The following is an 18,107-nucleotide window of genomic DNA, read 5'->3' as shown; positions in this document are numbered from 1 at the left end:
CAAATGCTAGGCAGTCAGCCAAAAGCCTTCAACAAAAACTACCTTAAGTAAGAGCAGCAAACAAGGGGAGGAGTTAACGGTAAAAAAAAAGCAATTAAATTCACTCATGGGATTATATTTGTCACCAGAAAGGCCAGAATGACAGATGATGCAGGTCTTGTTAATGGAAAAAAAATCCAAAACACAAAAGCTGATTTAATGTAAGAGGAAGTCAGTGAAATGAGCAGTTTAGTACCAAATACAAATCCATAAAACTCCTCCATTAACAGCAAAGGGACAGCCATTTTATTGTTAGTCTGTTGTAATTCCCTTTAGCGTTTACTTGGATAATGAGCGATTAATGTCTGTGTGTACAAAACTAAAACTGTGTCCTAATTGGTTTTAGGTGAGCTAATTGCATCTGATCAATAAAACTGACACACAGTATGCTTGTCCTTCAAGAATCTCACTCTGGGCCTCATTCCACTTCCCTCAAACCATGCTTCTGACATCCAGGGGAGCAGAAATTGGCCACATTAATAGAAAATTGAAAGTAATACAGAAGAACTTAAATAGAGCAGTAAGCACTGGGGAAATGTGTATTTTATTCGACTAACCCCCCCTTGTGCTTCACGACACGTCCCATCCACTCGCAGCAGTTTCCCAGCATCCTTGCAGACCCTTCTCTGCAAAGAGCATCTCTGTCGCTTCACTGACACCGGCACTGAGGCACCAGCCGAGCCTCCCAGCGCTGGCACAGCATACAGCAATAGCAGGGGAGTCCCTCCCAGAACACCTCTAAAGCACACAGGATTTGCTAAAGTTCTCTGCCCCCCCCCTCACGTAAGTGTAGCTACAGTCACACCAGCGTTTTCTGTGACAAGGAAAACGCACGACTTTTTCCTCAGACAAATCAGTTACGCTTTATAGCCTAGTGATACTGTAAGTCGGCAAAAACAAATACTCTCTAAAACTCATTTGAGAATTTTAGAAAGCAAGCATTCTTTATTACAGAGCCGGATGCATGGGGGATATTTCCTCCTAGTGTGGAAACCATGTATTGAAGCAGGCATTCCTTCACTCAATTCCTTATCAATAAATTTCAGCCCACGGGGCAGTCCCATGGTGCCGATTGGTTACACCATTTACAAAACACTTGGTCAGCATTTTCACACTGCATATGTTCAAGGAGGAAGGGTCTGCGGGTCTTTCCCCCAGGGGGTGTGATTTTTTAGTGTTATAATATATTACAATGAAAGAGAAGTTACTTTTGGACACTACTTTTTAGCCAGAACCAGACAACTAGCTAAACGCTAACAGTCTTCTCAGGGTGGTCTTATCTCTTCAAGGACAGTTTCCTTGATTTATAGGTAACACTACCTCTTCTTCTAAGTAAAAACAACAAACTCCTATTATTCTAATTACACAAGGGCCTTTATGCGGAACACTAGCTCTTTCAATTATGCTAGGGCCTTTATCATAACAGTAGGAGAACATCTGTATGATACAATGCCTACTCTAGTAAAATTACACACAAGAGCAACAAAAAACAGCAGATGCAGACACAGCATAACTACTTAACACTATTCAAAATATTATTGTATAGCATTCATTCATAATTAATACATCTTTTACATTTCCTTAACAACAGGGTCAAGATTAGTTACACAAGCCATGCAGTCTACACAAGGATGTCTTCTAATTACCAGGCTAAACCTGCCTGGTGCAGACAGCTGCTGTCTGTAAGATCATGGGATCCTCAAGGTTCCCAAAGACACAGCAGCATGGCTTCGTGTCATGGATTCAAAATCAGTCGCTCAGAAGTGCATCCCCTCAATGCATTTCAACAGTAGTGACAATGTAAGAGTCATCATAAGCAGCATAATCTAGTATTCTGCTAGGAGGCAGCGACATGAGGCTCTTGTCTCTGCTTTTTTTCCGAAGGTTGTCTGCATTGTCCATAAAAACACAAGCGAAACAGCGCAACACAAATCTCCCCCCCCTGCTTAATCAGGAGAAAGGAGCTTATGAAAGCAACACTGTGACTATATCAAATACCAGGTGTCTGCCACATACCTAACGTGATGCCATGCAAACTAGTAGCATTTTTTAAAGTGTCCTTCTGAGATGAAATAAGCCATGAATTGTACTTAATACATTATCAGTAACATTTTGCTCATTTAAGATGCATACACTTCCAGAGAACTGAATACTAGCATATCTCTATATTGTTTTTCTATACACAGCTGTGCCCTCTAGTGGAACTGACTAATCCAGTACGTATTTTGTCCTTCTCTCAAAATTGACACACTCTGAACTACGTCCAGTAGCTGGAGTTGTGATCCTCGCTTTCTCTTAGGAAGCTGTTGTATTCACTTTGAAGTATTTAATTGTACATTAGTTTCATAATACTGAGAGAATCCAAATTATGAAGTTGTAAATAAAGTCCTAATTTTTAAAATATCCTTCCTATTAGTTGTTATTTTGCTAGAATAAAATCCTGTTATGTGGTCTTTTAGATAATGTCAGAGTTAGGGTCATTTAAACTATGTTGGGGAAGAGACAAAATGAGTTCAAGTAGTCTGGAGCCATTGCTGATCTATTCCAATGCTACTTTCTTAGCAAAAGCACATAAAAATGACAGAAAGCTTCAGTAAGTGTAGAAAACACAGTTTCAGTCCCAACTTTCATTTGCAAGCTCACTGGTGGAGAACAGCCAGAGCACATGATCTTATTACGCAGTATCACACCTGACAGGCTCCAAGCAGCCTTTCTTTGATTGTCTCACTGACAACTGCAGCACTGAGGAAGGGATGGTCTTGGCTGACTATTTAAAAAAAGGCAAAAAAAAAGGAATAAAGTGAAAGCAGAAAAGAGGATGTGGGGAAAGTAAAGATAACAGGAGCCCATTTCCTGCATTCTAAGTAGTTTTCAATCTCTGCCACTTTCAGTGGTGACACAAAATCATTGTTGCCATCTCCATGACTAAACACAGCCTTGACAGAAGACTAAGAAAATACATTCATCCCACCGAATCTGGGTAGGTTTCAGGAAAGGAGAGGAACAGTAGCATTGTTGAGTCAGTCACTCCTTTCAGGATGTGTTTTCCCACTACATCCAGTCAGGTGCAACTACAGGCAACCTCTGCAAATGTCTGTCCCAAAGCATGTGCTCCTGTCCCTTCCCCAATATCAGATCTAGCAATTACCATCCTGCAGAAGGGATCTATCTGTTCAGCTTCCTCACTCTGCTAAGCCACCAATTCCCCCTGCTTCAAATTTTTCCCTACAGATCAGGAAGGTAGCAATTCATGATGTGTTCATTTACCAGATACAATGTAAGCAGAGTGGGAGATGACGACCATGGAATTTCACCATTACTTATCTCTACCACTACGATGTGCCTCTGCCCAAAGTTTCTTTCACAAAAAACAGTGAAGCCAAAGTAACATATGCCTTGATTATTTTGTACTCCAGTTAAGTCTCATTTACAACACACCTATCTGGGCTCATCAATTCCAATTCCATTCTATTTTTTTAATCATTATCTTAGTGCAGGGTACTATACATACAAACTTTCAGTCTGGACTAAGCCAATCTTCAAATTCTCCACAGAAAAATGTTAAATACAGAAATACAAGTATCTTTCTTTCATGCTGTCAGAAAGGTGGTCCATTAAAAAGTTAACATCTAAAACAGGTCTTCGAACCTATATTAACCTGGAGATTAAGTCTCATAGCTGTTCTTCTGTGAACCGAATTGAGAACATTTTCACTTGTGGGACAGAAATTATTTTTCCAGTTGTCATTAGGGCTGTCAGTGATTACTGTCCATATCTCCTCGTGCTATTTTCCAGGAAAAGCAAAAAAAACCAAAAACCCTAACCAACTTTCTTTATTGAGATACAAAGATTTTCTCTATTCATATACCATAAAAGCTTTGTGTCAGCTGCAGAGACTTTATTACGTCATGAAAGCCCCAAGAGTTAGTACAAGTAAGAGCAGAAATTAACTCCTATTAGGAAGCTATAAATGTTAATTTGGAAATCAGAGCTCTTAGAAGCTGCTAGAAATGGTAATGAGGCCTCAAGATAAGTGAGACTATGACAGACAGTTCTTATGATGCAATACTGAAGTTTAGTTTCCACTTACATCATGTGACCCTGCTGAAGCTTTGGGTACATAAAACTCTTCAATAGATACCAACTTTTCTTTTCAGCATGCAGTGGAATTCCTGCAAGAAGTGCTGAAACACTCCTTAACACACACTTTTCTTTTAGCCTTTATCAATTAAAACAGTAGTACAGTTTTAGAATTAAAGTTTATCTCTGGTATTTCAAACAACACTTAAGCTTTAGTTAATACAGAACTAGCTAGAAAAATAAGCTATGTACAAAGTCCAAGAGGTATAATGTCCACTAGTCGACTCCTAATCATATTCCACGGATGTTTAGAAATAAAAATCTATGAAATTTGTATGTCAAAACTAAAGAGAGATGGTTAAACCGTGCTTTTAGGACTCCCTCCCGTATTTTTAATTCTCCCCACCTATCCCACTGCACGCGTTATAATGACATGTGACAAGATTAAAGCAAGTACTGTATCATTTGGCAAAAGTTGTTTCTACAGGCCTAGAAACCCCTCCTAAGCCTGAGGCCTCAGTCTCTGCTTGAGCTTTGTTGTAGGGATGCTGTCTCCACGTGCCTGACACCTTAAACCATTTACAATTGCATACAAAACATTGTTACAAGTTTTTGATGTGGGAAGTGGTACTTGGATTCAAATTCATGACATGTACTTGGTTCTGACAGAGAAAATCTGAGTTTTTAATCCTTGCTTTCACTGTATGGATGTTCCATACTATTTTGCACCACTTGCATTATTTTGAGAGAAATTGAAAACTGGACCAAGAATGAGAGTAAAAACGTTTAAATAGAGCAGAAATCAGTTTCACTGGACTTTGGTATATCTTCTAAGTTAAAGGAGGCCTGATACAGTATTTCCGCTTAAAGCGTTCAAAAATTATATGAACGCCAAACCAGTTTCTACCAGCAAGACTCTGAGGAAAAGAGGACAAAGTTGCTTCCACAAAACTGAGAAATTCTGAAGGGCTCAGCATTTTGTTTACTTTATCTAATCAGTTTGGAAATGTCATATTGGAGGCTATCAAGCTAACTGCACTCAAAAGCACAGATCAAGACATAGACCAGACAGACACCTAAACAAACTAAATTTCACATCAGGTCAGTAGAAAGGGCAAGTATTTAAACCCACCTTTTACTGAAGAGCTTAATGTGGATGAGCCTATTCTCTTTGGAGTATCACTCCCTCAGAGCAGTCTTAATGTAAAATCAACATAAATCAGGGTCACTAAAACCTAGGAAAAGGTGAAAACATGCAAAGGCAGGACTAAGGATGACTTTGATCTGCTTAAGCTGTTACATAAATGTAGCCTAACTTATGCCTCTAAGAGCTACTGATCTAGAAAAGTAAAGAAATATTCATCTGCCACTACGGTTATCCAGTCAAACACATTTCTGTGCTTTTTCCTTCAAATCTTTATTGCTGCTGACTTGTATCACTGTTCTTTATAGATGTGCAAAGCGTAGAAAGCTTCTGCTTTTGCTGAATTGACCAGGACAGCCACTTACAGAATACTTGCACAAGATTTTACCTGTGCTAGTATCAGAGAAGCAGAAGGATAAACTAGGAAGCCCCAGCTCAAATTCAGGTCATAATTAATACCAAATAACCAGCTGTGAACCACTTAAGTACTAAATGAGCAGAGCTAGTAATTAATAGTAAAAAGTTATTTAGCATTAATTTTATCTCTAGAAAACTTGATCCAAAGCCCCTGACAGAATTATAGGCAGCACTGTTCCTGTCTCAGAAGCTTGCCTTCCTGTCCAAAAAAGTAATAATCTATGTTGGATCATGCAGATGAACAGTTGTCATGCCACTTAAACGCTGTTTGTTAAATTAATTGCTATTGTACATGAATATTAATTGATTAGCATAAATGTATAACTTGTGTAGGGCTCAGAATGAAGCCATGTAATTCAGCTTCAGTGATGGAAATGCCATGGACTCTGCACTTTCTGGACAAATTGGGGAATGTCCAAACCAGACCAACGAGAATAAGAAGTCTGGAATGTGACAAGGAAAAAAACAAAAAAGGAACTGGGCTTACTCCAGAAACAAAAAAGCAGATCAAGCTAAACATATGAGCTGATAACTTAAGGAGCTTGCAGAACATCCTTCATTTTAAGCTCCTAAGAATCAGTTAAACAAAACTCTGCACAGCGTATTCATAATTCAGCACAGCCCTTGAGCATAGCATCTGCTTTTAGAACTCTCTTCAAGTCCTGTATTTCTAGGATTACTGTGACTGTTAACACTATCTCAACACGTTTCTGTTCCCAAATTCTACACAGAGATGGCAATGAAATTGTACAAGACAGCAGTCTTTGAATGGTTTCTTTTTGACTGCAAAAGAAGCAGTGGAGTCCAAAAGTGTTTACTCACTGTGAATTATTAGAGCCACTGCTGACAAAAGCATGCACAAGAAAATTGAAAATCTGTAACACAGAAGAAATTCATATGTCTTCTCAAAGGAAAGGTGAAAATGAAAGGTTAAAACCCCTGCCTTATTTTCTGAAAACTTTAATTCCCACACCACATGTATTACCTAAGGCCAGATTGCACAGCTTTTGTCAGCATTTGTAATGCATGTTTCTGAATACATCAGAAAAAACTTGTTGATTCAAGTCCTTCCCTTCTTCATTTGGAGAGCTAACTACCCAGGGAAATGGAAAATCTCTACTTTCAGATATTGTTAGGCCAAGCAAGAGAAAAATACTGTCTAAATGTCATATGCTCCTTTACAGAACTTCGCATGCAGTATGCCATGAAAACAGTCTTTCTGACCTCAAGACGAGGTGAGCTCAATCAATTTCAATGCTTGGAAGGATCAACCCAATCATTTTTCTTTTAGCAGGCATTTAGCTCTTAACTTGTATTAAGGCCACGGAGCAATACTGGTTTTCAATACGCCACATCAGAAACAACCTACTGGTCCCATATTCTTCTAAAAGCACACAAGCAGAGAGTGAACGGGATTATGGTGTCAATTTTCCAGTTGATAGAAGGTACCTCGAACCACTCTGAGTATACTTCTGCAGTACCGGATGACACACCCAAGAGCCCCCTCTGCATATACTCCTCTTGTAACAAATTATTTCAGTGCTTTCCACTTGATTTTCTTTTGGAACTTTTAACCAAAACTGAATTGGTTAACAAATATAATATTTTGGCTTTGAAATCTCAGCTGCTTTCTGTAAAAATTTAAGTTCCAATTAAATGAAAATCTAAGATTTCCCAGAATTATCTGAATCCTGGGTCCGTGTTCCTCAAATATTAACTGAAATCACACAGGGTGGGACACTGTCTTCCTATTACTGTGACAATTAGTACAGCCATTCATAAAGACTTGACGAACTGTTCTGAAAAAGCCTGATCCCACTGAAACCATCTCAAGATTAGCTGAATCACAGAATGGTAGGGGTTGGAAGGGACCTCTGTGGGTCATCTAGTCCAACCCCACTGCCAAAGCAGGGTCACCTACAGCAGGCTGCACAGGACCTTGTCCAGGCGGGTCTTAAATATCTCCAGAGAAGGAGACTCCACAACCTCCCTGGGCAGCCTGTGCCAGTGCTCCTTCACCCTCAGAGGGAAGAAGTTCTTCCTCCTGTTCAGATGGAACTTCCTATGCTTCAATTTGTGCCCATTGCCCGTTGTCCTGTTGCTGGGCACCACTGAAAAGACTCTGGCCCCATCCTCCTGACACCCACCCTGAAGATATTTGTAAGCCTTTATAAGGTCCCCTCTCCGCCTTCTCTTCTTCAGGCTGAACAAGCCCAGCTCCCTCAGCCTTTCCTCATAGGACAGAATGCTCCAGTCCCCTCACCATCCTTGTAGCCCTCCACCGGACTCTCTCCAGTAGCTCCTCATCTTTCTTGAAGTGGGGAGCCAAGAACTGGACACAGTGCTCCAGATGGGGCCTCCCTAGGGCAGAGTAGAGGGGGAGGATAACCTCCCTCGCCCTGCTCCCCACACTCCTCTTGATGCACCCCAGGATCCCATTGGCCTTCTTGGCAGCCAGGGCACACTGCTGGCTCATGGTCAACCTGTCGTCCACCAGCACCCCCAGGTCCCTCTCCACAGAGCTGCACTCCAGCAGCTCAACCCCAAGCCTATACTGGTGAACTGGGCGCTGTTCGCACGCCGGGACCGCAAACCAAGGAGCTCCCGCCCTCCCCAGCAGCCCTGCCGGGTGCCTGAGGAGCCGCGAGGACACGCGTGCCTCCCGGCACCGGAAGGCACGGGGCGGGCCCTCCGCTGGGCGCGGGGGAGGTGGCTCCCGGCCTGAGGGGGAGGCGGGAGCTGAGCTGAGCCCCGCCTCGCCCCCCGCCCCGCCCCGCGCCTCACCCCGCCCCTCCGGCCTGTCGCTGGCCTGGGCAGCCGGGAGAAGGCCGGGACGATGCTGGAGACGCTGCGGGAGCGGCTGCTGAGCGTCCAGCAGGACCTCACCGCTGGGTGGGTAGCGCCCCCCGCCCGGCCCCGCGGGGCCGCCGCCGGGAGGAACGGCAGAGGGACCCGCCGCCGGGGCGGGGGGGGGGGGAGAGAAGCAGGTGACCGGGGGCGGGGGAGCGGAGTGAGGAGGGCCCGGCGGGCGGGAGGAAGAGGAGGAGACCGGGGAGGCGGGGCCCGCGGCCCGTCCCTCCCGCCGAGGGTGCCCGGCGGTGGCGGGGCTCCCCTCACCTGCCGGACGGGCTGGGAACGCCGCCCCGGGGCCTGATCCACCGCCGGGTCTGATCCGTCCCCTCCGCGAAGCCTGTCCCGGCGGGGCTGAGCGGCCCTGGCAGCTGCGGCCGGGAGCCGGGGGAAGCGGGGCCTTGGCGCTGGGGAGGCTGCTGCGGTCAGGACAGAGAGAGAGAGAAGCTGCTGTTTCCAGAGAATGAGGAAGAAGTGAATGGGGTCAATTAATGCGCTTGAATTTTTTATGAAGTCGTTGACCTGCAGGGTTTTATGGATGGGAGTCATGGCATAAAGAGCATCGCTGTACTCTGCTTGGCCGGAGGAAAGCTCATCTTTCCTTGGGAGAGGAATTGCCGTCACGCAGGGAGAAGAAGCTTGGGAGAAGCAGAAGGAGCAGCTCCTTGCTTACGTTAAGAAATAGAAAGATACTCTCCCTATATTGCCACACAAGTGAGAGATTTTTTCAGCTAGGCCCCATGTCAGGGCTATTTTTAGTACCAGCAGGTACTCCAGATGAGCATTACTGGAAGTGGGTGGATGGCGGGAGAACAAGGTCACGCCTGGGTTGCAAAACTGCTGGCTCGTAATGAGCCACAGGAGAGGATTGTGTTGTCATTGATTGCTTTGAAATGCTGCCTGGTCCTTGGCGATGTTGAGACTGCCTTGTAATACTCCTATGGTAAATGTTTATATGTAGTGATGGATGTCTGTGTTTGTACTCCAAAAACTTAAAATAAATAGTTCATAATGACTTATTTGCAGCAGTATACAATGGTTCAGAGAAATTGATAGAATAAGCCACCAGTCAACCAGATAAACTGCTTGTGTGCTTTCTGTCTCATCTAAACAAACAGTAATTGAATATTAAAATGTCTTAAGAATACAGACAAAGACATTGCTTTATTGCGGTCTTTCTGTTTTCCTGTTATTTTTAGGATTTCTCACAGGATGTGATGCCTCAGTGCAGTGTAAGGCTCTCTTGAAGAAGGTGTTTTTCATGTGATGAAAGAGGGCAACAGAAAGATCGTAACATGCTGGATCCGATGGTCATTTAACTCTGTATTTGCCTCTGTTGCTGCAGTGGAGTCAGTATGTTTCCATGTAGTCTTTAATTTGCCTTCTTCCTTGTATTGTAGTGTTTTGTTCTGATTTGAGAACAGTCTCTGATTTCATCATTTCCATCTTTGTGTTTTAGCAGCTTTGTTAATGTGCCCTTCTTGGAGTGTCCTGTCTTTAATTTTTTTTTTGTTATCTGGGTTGTATTCTTTGTTGCCATTGGGAACCTGTATCTTGGATCCATACTAGCAGAGGGCATGGAAAGCATCAGGGTTTTTCCTGTAGTGTCCCTGTGGATACAGGCCAGAACATGAGTTGTCCTGGTTTTCCCCCTTTCACTTCACAGACGATGCAACTGCAATGCCATAGTACTCTGGACTACCCCGTTCCCTACCCAACCAAAGTGGTAATAGAAGTCATTGTTACACTGTTAAGATTTTATCTCAAAATGGTCGAAACCCAAAGAATTTCTGGTATTTGTGGCATCAAGAATGTTGGGCCAGTTGTGGCCAACTTGTTAACTACATGTGAATGCTTGCAAAGTGGAACAGTTGGATATCTTGAAACAAAGAGTGGGAGAAGCCTTTCCAGGGCTTCTACAGAAAGAATATAACTTCCAAAGGAATAATGGAATATTTATGTACAGCTGATTAAAAGAAAAAATTAAATGTGGGGTTGTGTGATCTAAAGAAAGAGCAGTTTAGGGTTATTAGTCATTTCTGTGTACAAGGACGTGAGCTCCTCTTTCCCCTGCTCAGCTGTGTCTTCTGTCTACTTCTGTGCATCTTGTGAGTGAGGTATCTACATTTTGACCCACTTACATGCAAGCAATTGTTTGGTGGAGGAGAAAAAATCCCCAACAGAAGAGTGAGCTGTGTTTGTCTGTGCTCAGGCAGTAATTTGTGTTCTTCTGCCAGTTTGAGTGATGTGGCTCACACTACCTCTGCTTTGTACAGAGAACACTGCTGAAAGGAAGCCAATATTGTGTAGCCTAGTGATAAATCCTTTAACGTTTACCTCTGACTGCCTGGCAGATATTTTAGTGAGAGAACTGGTAGTTGTGACCCAGCGTTCCCTTCAGTCCCTGCATGCAGAGGAGTGCTGCTGCTACAGCCTGGGGTGCAGGCTGGGGAGCGTGACGGAGGAGTGCAAACTGCAGAGGTTTCTGCAACAGTGTTCTTCCTCAGTGGGCTATGGTTGTTGCTGCTTGGCTTGGCTGTTATGAACAGCTCTCTAATGGGGAGTGGAGACCTGCCTTATCATGCCTTTTCTCGGACTGTCAACCACCTATTTTGCTGTAGAGCTTTGAGGTTTCTTCTTTGAGTTTCTGGAAACTGGTGGTAGTCAAGACTGGGGGAGTGATTGAGCTCACCCCTAGAAGCTGCCTGAATATCTCTGTATTAGAGTGTTTCTCAGTCAGTCAGGTTTACATATCTCTGTGTCGTGTCTGGAGGATATCTTTGGAGCTCATAGCTCGTTTCCTTCTTGCTCAGGTCTGTGTGTCCTTTATTTCCTCCTAACCCTTGCTGTCCGGGACAGCTGGGACTCCAAAGAGTAAAGAGCTTAAGGACATCCCTCATCTTGGTGGTCAGAGAATAGCTGGAGGTTTTGGTTCTCACTCTGCCGTGCCAACTTGACTAGCATATATGAGTTGACTGAAAAATAATAAAAATTGGAAAAGAGTTGGGGGGGAGGGTGTTTGTTGATGATTTCGGCTTGATGTTTTTTTGTTTGTTTTTGTTTTTAGGAGCAGGATACTAGTCAGTTTGAAATTAGCCATAGGTGAAACAAGCCTTAGATGTGCTCAGTAGCGGCACATTGTGGTGATGCTGCTGGAGATTCTGATAGCTGGCAGAAGAAAAGTTGTGCTCGTTCTAGTTTTGTGTTGGCAGACTTATGGCAAGTGGGTACAAATGTCTCTATGTGACTATCATGCTTTTTCTTGGCACATATGCCTTCTTGTAAAGGGTGTTCTTCAGGATTGGATTGGTTGTTTCTATGCAGATCTTTAATACCTGTCTGCTAAGGAAACAGTATCAAGAGCTGGATGACTTTGGGTGTATAGCTGACATCAAACTTTTCGTACCCAATTGCTTGATGCGCTTGTAGAAAAATCTCATCATTTAGAAGGAGTGTTGGTGGAAATAATTTCATATGACAATCTCCACAAAACTAAGTGAAACTGGATTTATTTCTAAAATCATCTGAAAAGTAACTGTAATAGACTGGAATTAAGACATTATGTGTTCAAACAATTTGTTCTCTGGTTTTGGTGTTGGAAATGTCTGATGGTTTTGTGTTTTGATTTATAGGTTGAAGACTTTGGGCGACAAATCAAGAGAGGCAAAAAAAAGCAGACAGAGGTACTTCTGAACATCTTAATGCATAGCATTGGTCTAGGATGCTCTTGTTAAAGACAAATTTGAAAGTGGCTTATATATATGAGACAGATACAAGAACATTTGCATATAATTTTGCAGAATATTCTTTTGACTACAGAAGAGTTTAACCCTGATATTGAGGAAATACATTGCTTAATAGAACGTTCATTGATAGGCCTAAACAATTTCTGATGGCCATCAATCAATTTATAAATGACTATTTAAATTATGTGAATATTCAATGTTATTGTAGTACTTTATACAAAAGTTTCAGGTTGCAGTACCCTGAAATGTTATTATTTACAGTCTGTGAATCTCATGTACTAAAATTGTAATTCAGGGTTTTTTTTAGTGTAAGAACAGAAATATGAGCCTTTTTAGTGTGGAAAATATATGCATAATGGAGTACTTCAGTTATCTGTTTCAAGAAGATGTAAGAATTGTGGTGGGGGTTTTTTATTCTGTGCATTTTAGTATATTGTTCATTCTTTCAACCTGTGTAAACTATAGGGGAAAGACTAAACATCTGTAAATGATGTGTTTCAATGTTTCTTCTTCAAATAAGCTCACATATGCTTTAGTATAAAGCATGTTTTTACTAAAATACAGTGTGTAGAGAGAAGTTAGTTTTAAAACAAGCCCTGAACAAAATACTAAGACATCTGAAATAAACTGTATTAAATTCTGAAGGTTGATGTTTTGGATGTAAAGGTTTTTTAACACAAGACTGGTTCACAGAATCACAGAACGGTAGGCATTGGAGGGGACCTCTGGAGATATCTAGTCCAACCCCCCTGCCGAAGCAGATTCACCTACAGCAGGCTGCACAGGACTGCGTCCAGGCGGGTTTTGAATATCTCTGGAGAAGGAGACTCCACAACCTCCCTGGGCAGCCTGTTCCAGTGCTCTGTCACCCTCAAAGTAAAGAAGTTCTTCCTCCTGTTCAGACGGAACTTCCTATGCTTCAGTTTGTGCCTGTTGTCTCTTGTCCTGTATGTCCTTGGTTGTATTGCAAAGACACAGAAACTTAACTAAGAATGGGTGAAAGTTTGAGTAACACTATTCTAGGCAACTGTCGTCTGTATATGTTTTCAATCCATGATGTTTTGATTCATCTGGTGTACGGTATACTGTAAACGTCCATCACTTTTTGAGAAAAGCATTGGGTGAAGCAATTGAACCATCAGCAATAGGAGAATGCCAGGGTGACTTCTGCTTTGCTGATAAAGTTCTGGGACAAAGATAGCTTAGTTTGATTGTAAGGATGGGTGAGAGCTTGTGGGTCAGGAACAGAGGATTGACCAATATGGGTGGTGTTGCAATGGGAGTTTGTTACTGACCATCTGATCAGGGAATCGATGATGTCTTCTCTAAACAACTTGAAGAATTCTCTGTATCATTAAACCCCCATTCTTGTGGCAGCCTTTAGCTTTCTTGACATTTACTGAAAGGACAATGCAGCAGGATGCAGTCAAGAAGAGTTCTGGAGGATAGGGTGTCAGGGATAACTCCTTGATACCCTCTTCATAACTTCTTTGGCATGCAGGAATAGGTTTAGGAAAGCCAGAGCTCACCTAGAATTGACATTTACAAGAGATGTCAAGGACATGAAGAGGAGCTTCTAGCCCTGCATTGATAATAAAAGGCTGAACAAACAAAACGTGGGATTGTTGATAAATGGGGTGGATGCTTTAGTGACAGCAATCGTAGATGTTGTTGAGGTACTCAATGCCTTTGTTGCTTCAGTCCTCACAAACAAGGTCTCCCAGTCCTTTGTGCTTAGTGAAAGGGTTCAAGGAAGAGACTGACCAGTAGTGGATGAAGATCAATTTGGGGAAGTCAATCCCTAAAAGCCCATAGGACCGTATGGGTCAAGAGGTACTTCATGAATTTCAAAAGGTACAAATCCAAAGGCTTCCCCTGGGAAGAAATTATCCCCTGCAACAATACAGACTGGGGCTGACTAACTAGCTGGGCAGCAGCTTTGCTGAAAAGACCCTGGGGGTCTTGGCAGACGGCAAGCTGAATGTGAGCCAGCAACATGCCTGGCAGAACGGAAGGCCAACAGCTTTCTGGGCTGTATGAACAGGACTGCAGGACTGAGAGGAGCGATTATCCCTGCACTCAGCACTGCTTACACCACATCTAGTTACTGTGTCCAGTTTGGGCCCCCAGCGTGAGAAAGGCATTGATAACCTGGAGCAAATTTAGTGAAGGCCACCAAAATGGTTGGGGCTGGAACTTTTGTGTCTGAGGAAAGGCTGAGACTGGGGCTTGTTGAGCCTGGAAAATAGGTGGCTTTGGGGACACCCAACAGAAGACTGTCATTACCTATGAAGGGATTATCAAGGAGAAGGGACGTGGTGGGAACACAAAAGGTGATAGGCATAGGTTGAAACAAGAAACGTTCATACAGGAAAAGGCTATAAGGAAAAGCTTTTTCCTCATGAGGACAGTCAAGCAGTGGAACACGTTGCTCACAGAGCCTGTGAAGTTTCTGTCCTTAGAGGTTTTCATGTTGCAACTGGACAAAGCCCTGAGCAAGCTGGTCTGATCTCGTAGCTTGTTCTGGTTTGAAAAGGAGGTTGCACTAGAGACCACTTGAGGTCCCTTCCCACCTCACTGATTCTATCACTTTTCACTTTTCACTTGGTTTAAGGAAAAAAAGGCTTCACTTATGGTGCCTGATTTTTTTCCATTCAAATTTTTTGGATGACAGTGCAAAGCAGTCTATTCTGGTAATCTTCCAAGAGAGAAATGTTGGATGACGTGAAGATCTTCACGTAATGCATCCTTAAAAGTGCTGCATTGTTAATTTTAACTTATCGTAAGTTGCCTTTATATTTCAAGCTGTTACTAATGAAAATGTATGCATAGGAGATCGTTAGAGCATTAAACTGGCAAAGGTTCTTTAGCTTAGGATTTATTTTTAATGTAGAATATATTAAGTGCAATAATTTTATTGAGGGACATAAAGAACTTGTGTAGTAGTCTTATTTTCAGAATGTTTCTGTCCACTGTTTTAAGTTAAAATAATATTCATCCGGCATGTTTGTTAACTGTATTAAGAAATTATCTTGTAAAAGTTGTTTTTATTGGATATAGTCAAAAAGAGGTAAGAATGGGCTAGCATAAAATAACAAGGGGCAAAAAAACCCCCTACCCTAGCTTTGGAATATACTTGTAAGATACACTGTGTAATGCCTTTTAAACCAGCATTGACAAAATGTTTGTGAACAGTAGGGAATATTTCTGTGCTCAGCATATCTGTCAAACACAGATGTGCATGCACACATTTTTTTTTATCACAGCCTTATATTCATTAACAACATTTCTATATTTGTAATTTCTTTTATAGAACTGTTCAGTGTTTGCCAGAATTTTCTGCTGGACTGGAGTTACTGAGCAGGTATAACCTTTCGTTTCTTTGTTAGCGTCTGCTTCCTATAATTTCAGAAATAACTTTATTATGTTATGAAAATGAGAAGAAAATCAAGGTGTTACTAATAGTTTTTTTGGACGTTCTGGAGTTAGTAGAGTGGAGGTGGTTACCAAATGATAAATATGTTTAAAGCTTGCCCAGTCCTGAAGTGCTGTCACGATAATGAAACAGAAGTTCTTGAGGAAAAGCAACATTTAAAAGATGACTTTAGTTCATAGTCTAATGCACAGAGATGAAGGAGACCAGCACTGAGGCCCAGCCTGTGGTTTTAATATGATGTTTCATAACTTTTACATATTTGATATTACTTCATTCTGTTATAATAGAGACAGTATGCCTGTCATTGCCATGAAAATAAAGTGTATTCCATGTATATTTAATCATATTTTTTCTAAGTAACAGAAGCTACCTGCATTATAATTTTTCTTTGTATTCTTATCTTCAAAAAAAAATCTATTCTCTTTTTTTGGAGGATGGGGGGTGTGATTATATATTGTTAAATTTTTTTTTCATTTTCTTAATGAAATTGGGTTCCAAGTAGTGCTTAAAGCTTTTATGTGTAGTCTTATAAATATTGCTGTGTTCATTTAATTCTTAGGTTAAACAACATAAGTCACTTTTTCTTTGAAAGAAATATTTCTTATTGTATATTTGTCTTGGTAGAACAGTAAATCCCAAAAAGAACTGTAGAGCCTTTTAAACTGTTATTTCGCGTAGTCCCTGTAAACATAAGCACGGTGGCATCTGGGAAATCCTCTCCCTTTGTAAGGGGAATGCAGTAAGAATAGTCATTTATCTATCTTCTTTTCAGATATGAAGATGCTTGGGCTGCCCTTCACAAAGGAGCCAAAGATTGTGCAAAAGCTGGAGAGGTGAGAAAAAATAACGATGCCACGTTTGAAATATTTTAAAATGTGTAAATATTTTTAAACTAAAATTTTTAATACCAGCATACAGGGTTGACCCTGGCTGCTAGGTAAGCACCCACACAGCCTTGTTCACTCCCCTGCACCAGTGGGATGGAGGAGAGAACAGGAAGGACAAACCAGAGAAAACTCATGGTTCAAGATAAAGACACTTTAATAACTGAAGGACAGAAGAAAAGCAAGGGAAGCAAAAGCAGTCACTCGCAACTCCCACAAGCAGACCAACGCCCAGCCAGTCTCAGAGCAATGGTTACCCTGGAAGACCAAACCTTGAGTTTTTATTGTTGAGCATGATGTTACATGGTATGAAATATCTCGTTGGCCAATGGTCAGCTGTTCAGCTGTGTCCCTTCCCAACTTCTTGCCACTCCCAGCCTACTCACTGCAGGGGGAGCAGGGAAGAGTGGGGAAGAGAGGAACCCTTGTCACTGTGCAAGCATTGTTCAGCAATATCCAAAACACTGGTGTGTTATCAACACTGGTTTGGTCAGAAATCCAAGACACAGCACCATATGGGCTGCTATTAAGAAAATTAACTCCATCCCAGCTGTATCCAGTACAACCAGTACAATGAAAAAGTAATAGTCTGTATTGCTGTTTGGGAAAAATGCCAAGTTGCATTGTTTTTTACTGTAGTTTTAAGATGGTGTTTGATAGGCAGCTGATGGAATGGATCAGAACGTCCAGTTCCTCTTGTTTCTCACAGCTCTTCCAGATTTGATGGTACTCAGCCTACAATTAGTATTCTTAAAGTATTAAATATCGATACTGTAAAAATGGAAATTCTTTGTGACCAGGTTTCTCATAAGGTGTCATCTAAACAAGAATTATCCGAAGTTCATTCTCCTGTTTACTTTCTGATACTTCTATTACTACAACAAACATCGAGCGTGAGAATTTCCTAGTGCTTTTAAAGTAATTTTCAACTGGTACATTGACACCCAGAATTTCTTGTCTTCTGCCCTTTGTTCAGATAGTTGCAATTGCTACTTGCACTTAAGCAAAAAATATTAATTACATCAGCTTACTGTTTTTCTGTGGGGTGTGTTTGGTTAGAGAAGGATATTGAGAAGTACAGCTTTGTCAGAGTGTGACGAGAAGGTGGTGGTGAACAGAAGACATATCCACAAGTTGAGGTGGTTGGTTTTTGCACTCTTCTGCCATTATTTGAAAGATTTTAAGTTAGCCAGGAGTATTATTTTGAAGCTGCTTAAGACATTGCCAGTAAGTGGCAGTGTAAACAATAGTGTAATGAAGACATTAAATAATGTGATGCAGTGTAAATGATTGCAAAAATGATGTCACTGCTGTAGCTCTTTAAAAGCAATGGCAGGGCTGGGAACGTATAGCATATGTTAGGGGTTGAGGCGTGTTGGTGGTTAGTATCAAGGTAGGGCTGTTGCACTGACACTGTTTGCTGCCCTCTCCTCATGGGCAGGAGATGGGAAGACTTGATTGCTTGGCTGAAAAGATTCAGGAAGCGTCTGTGCCTTCTCCTAATCTTGTTC

The 18,107-nt window shown here is 41.9% G+C and overlaps 1 protein-coding gene across 2 annotated transcripts in view; it reads left to right on the top strand.

The window, feature by feature from the left end:
* The first annotated feature begins 8,454 nt into the window (after positions 1–8,454).
* DTNBP1 (dystrobrevin binding protein 1) overlaps positions 8,455–18,107 on the top strand; it is a 75,225-nt gene continuing 65,572 nt past the window's right edge. The window contains exons 1-4 of one of the 2 annotated variants that reach the window (XM_075416855.1): positions 8,455–8,572; positions 12,163–12,213; positions 15,590–15,640; positions 16,485–16,545. In XM_075416855.1, coding sequence (XP_075272970.1) covers positions 8,517–8,572; positions 12,163–12,213; positions 15,590–15,640; positions 16,485–16,545 — 219 coding nt within the window. In that variant the 5' untranslated portion in view covers positions 8,455–8,516. Of the gene's footprint in view, positions 8,573–8,735; positions 9,014–12,162; positions 12,214–15,589; positions 15,641–16,484; positions 16,546–18,107 lie in introns of those variants that run through there. The other variant, XM_075416856.1, reaches the window with a different exon arrangement.

Source organism: Opisthocomus hoazin, chromosome 3, assembly GCF_030867145.1.
Source record: "Opisthocomus hoazin isolate bOpiHoa1 chromosome 3, bOpiHoa1.hap1, whole genome shotgun sequence".
NCBI lineage: Eukaryota > Metazoa > Chordata > Aves > Opisthocomiformes > Opisthocomidae > Opisthocomus > Opisthocomus hoazin.
Note: the sequence above shows the minus strand (reverse complement) of the source record. Positions and strands in the feature narration are given on the sequence as shown.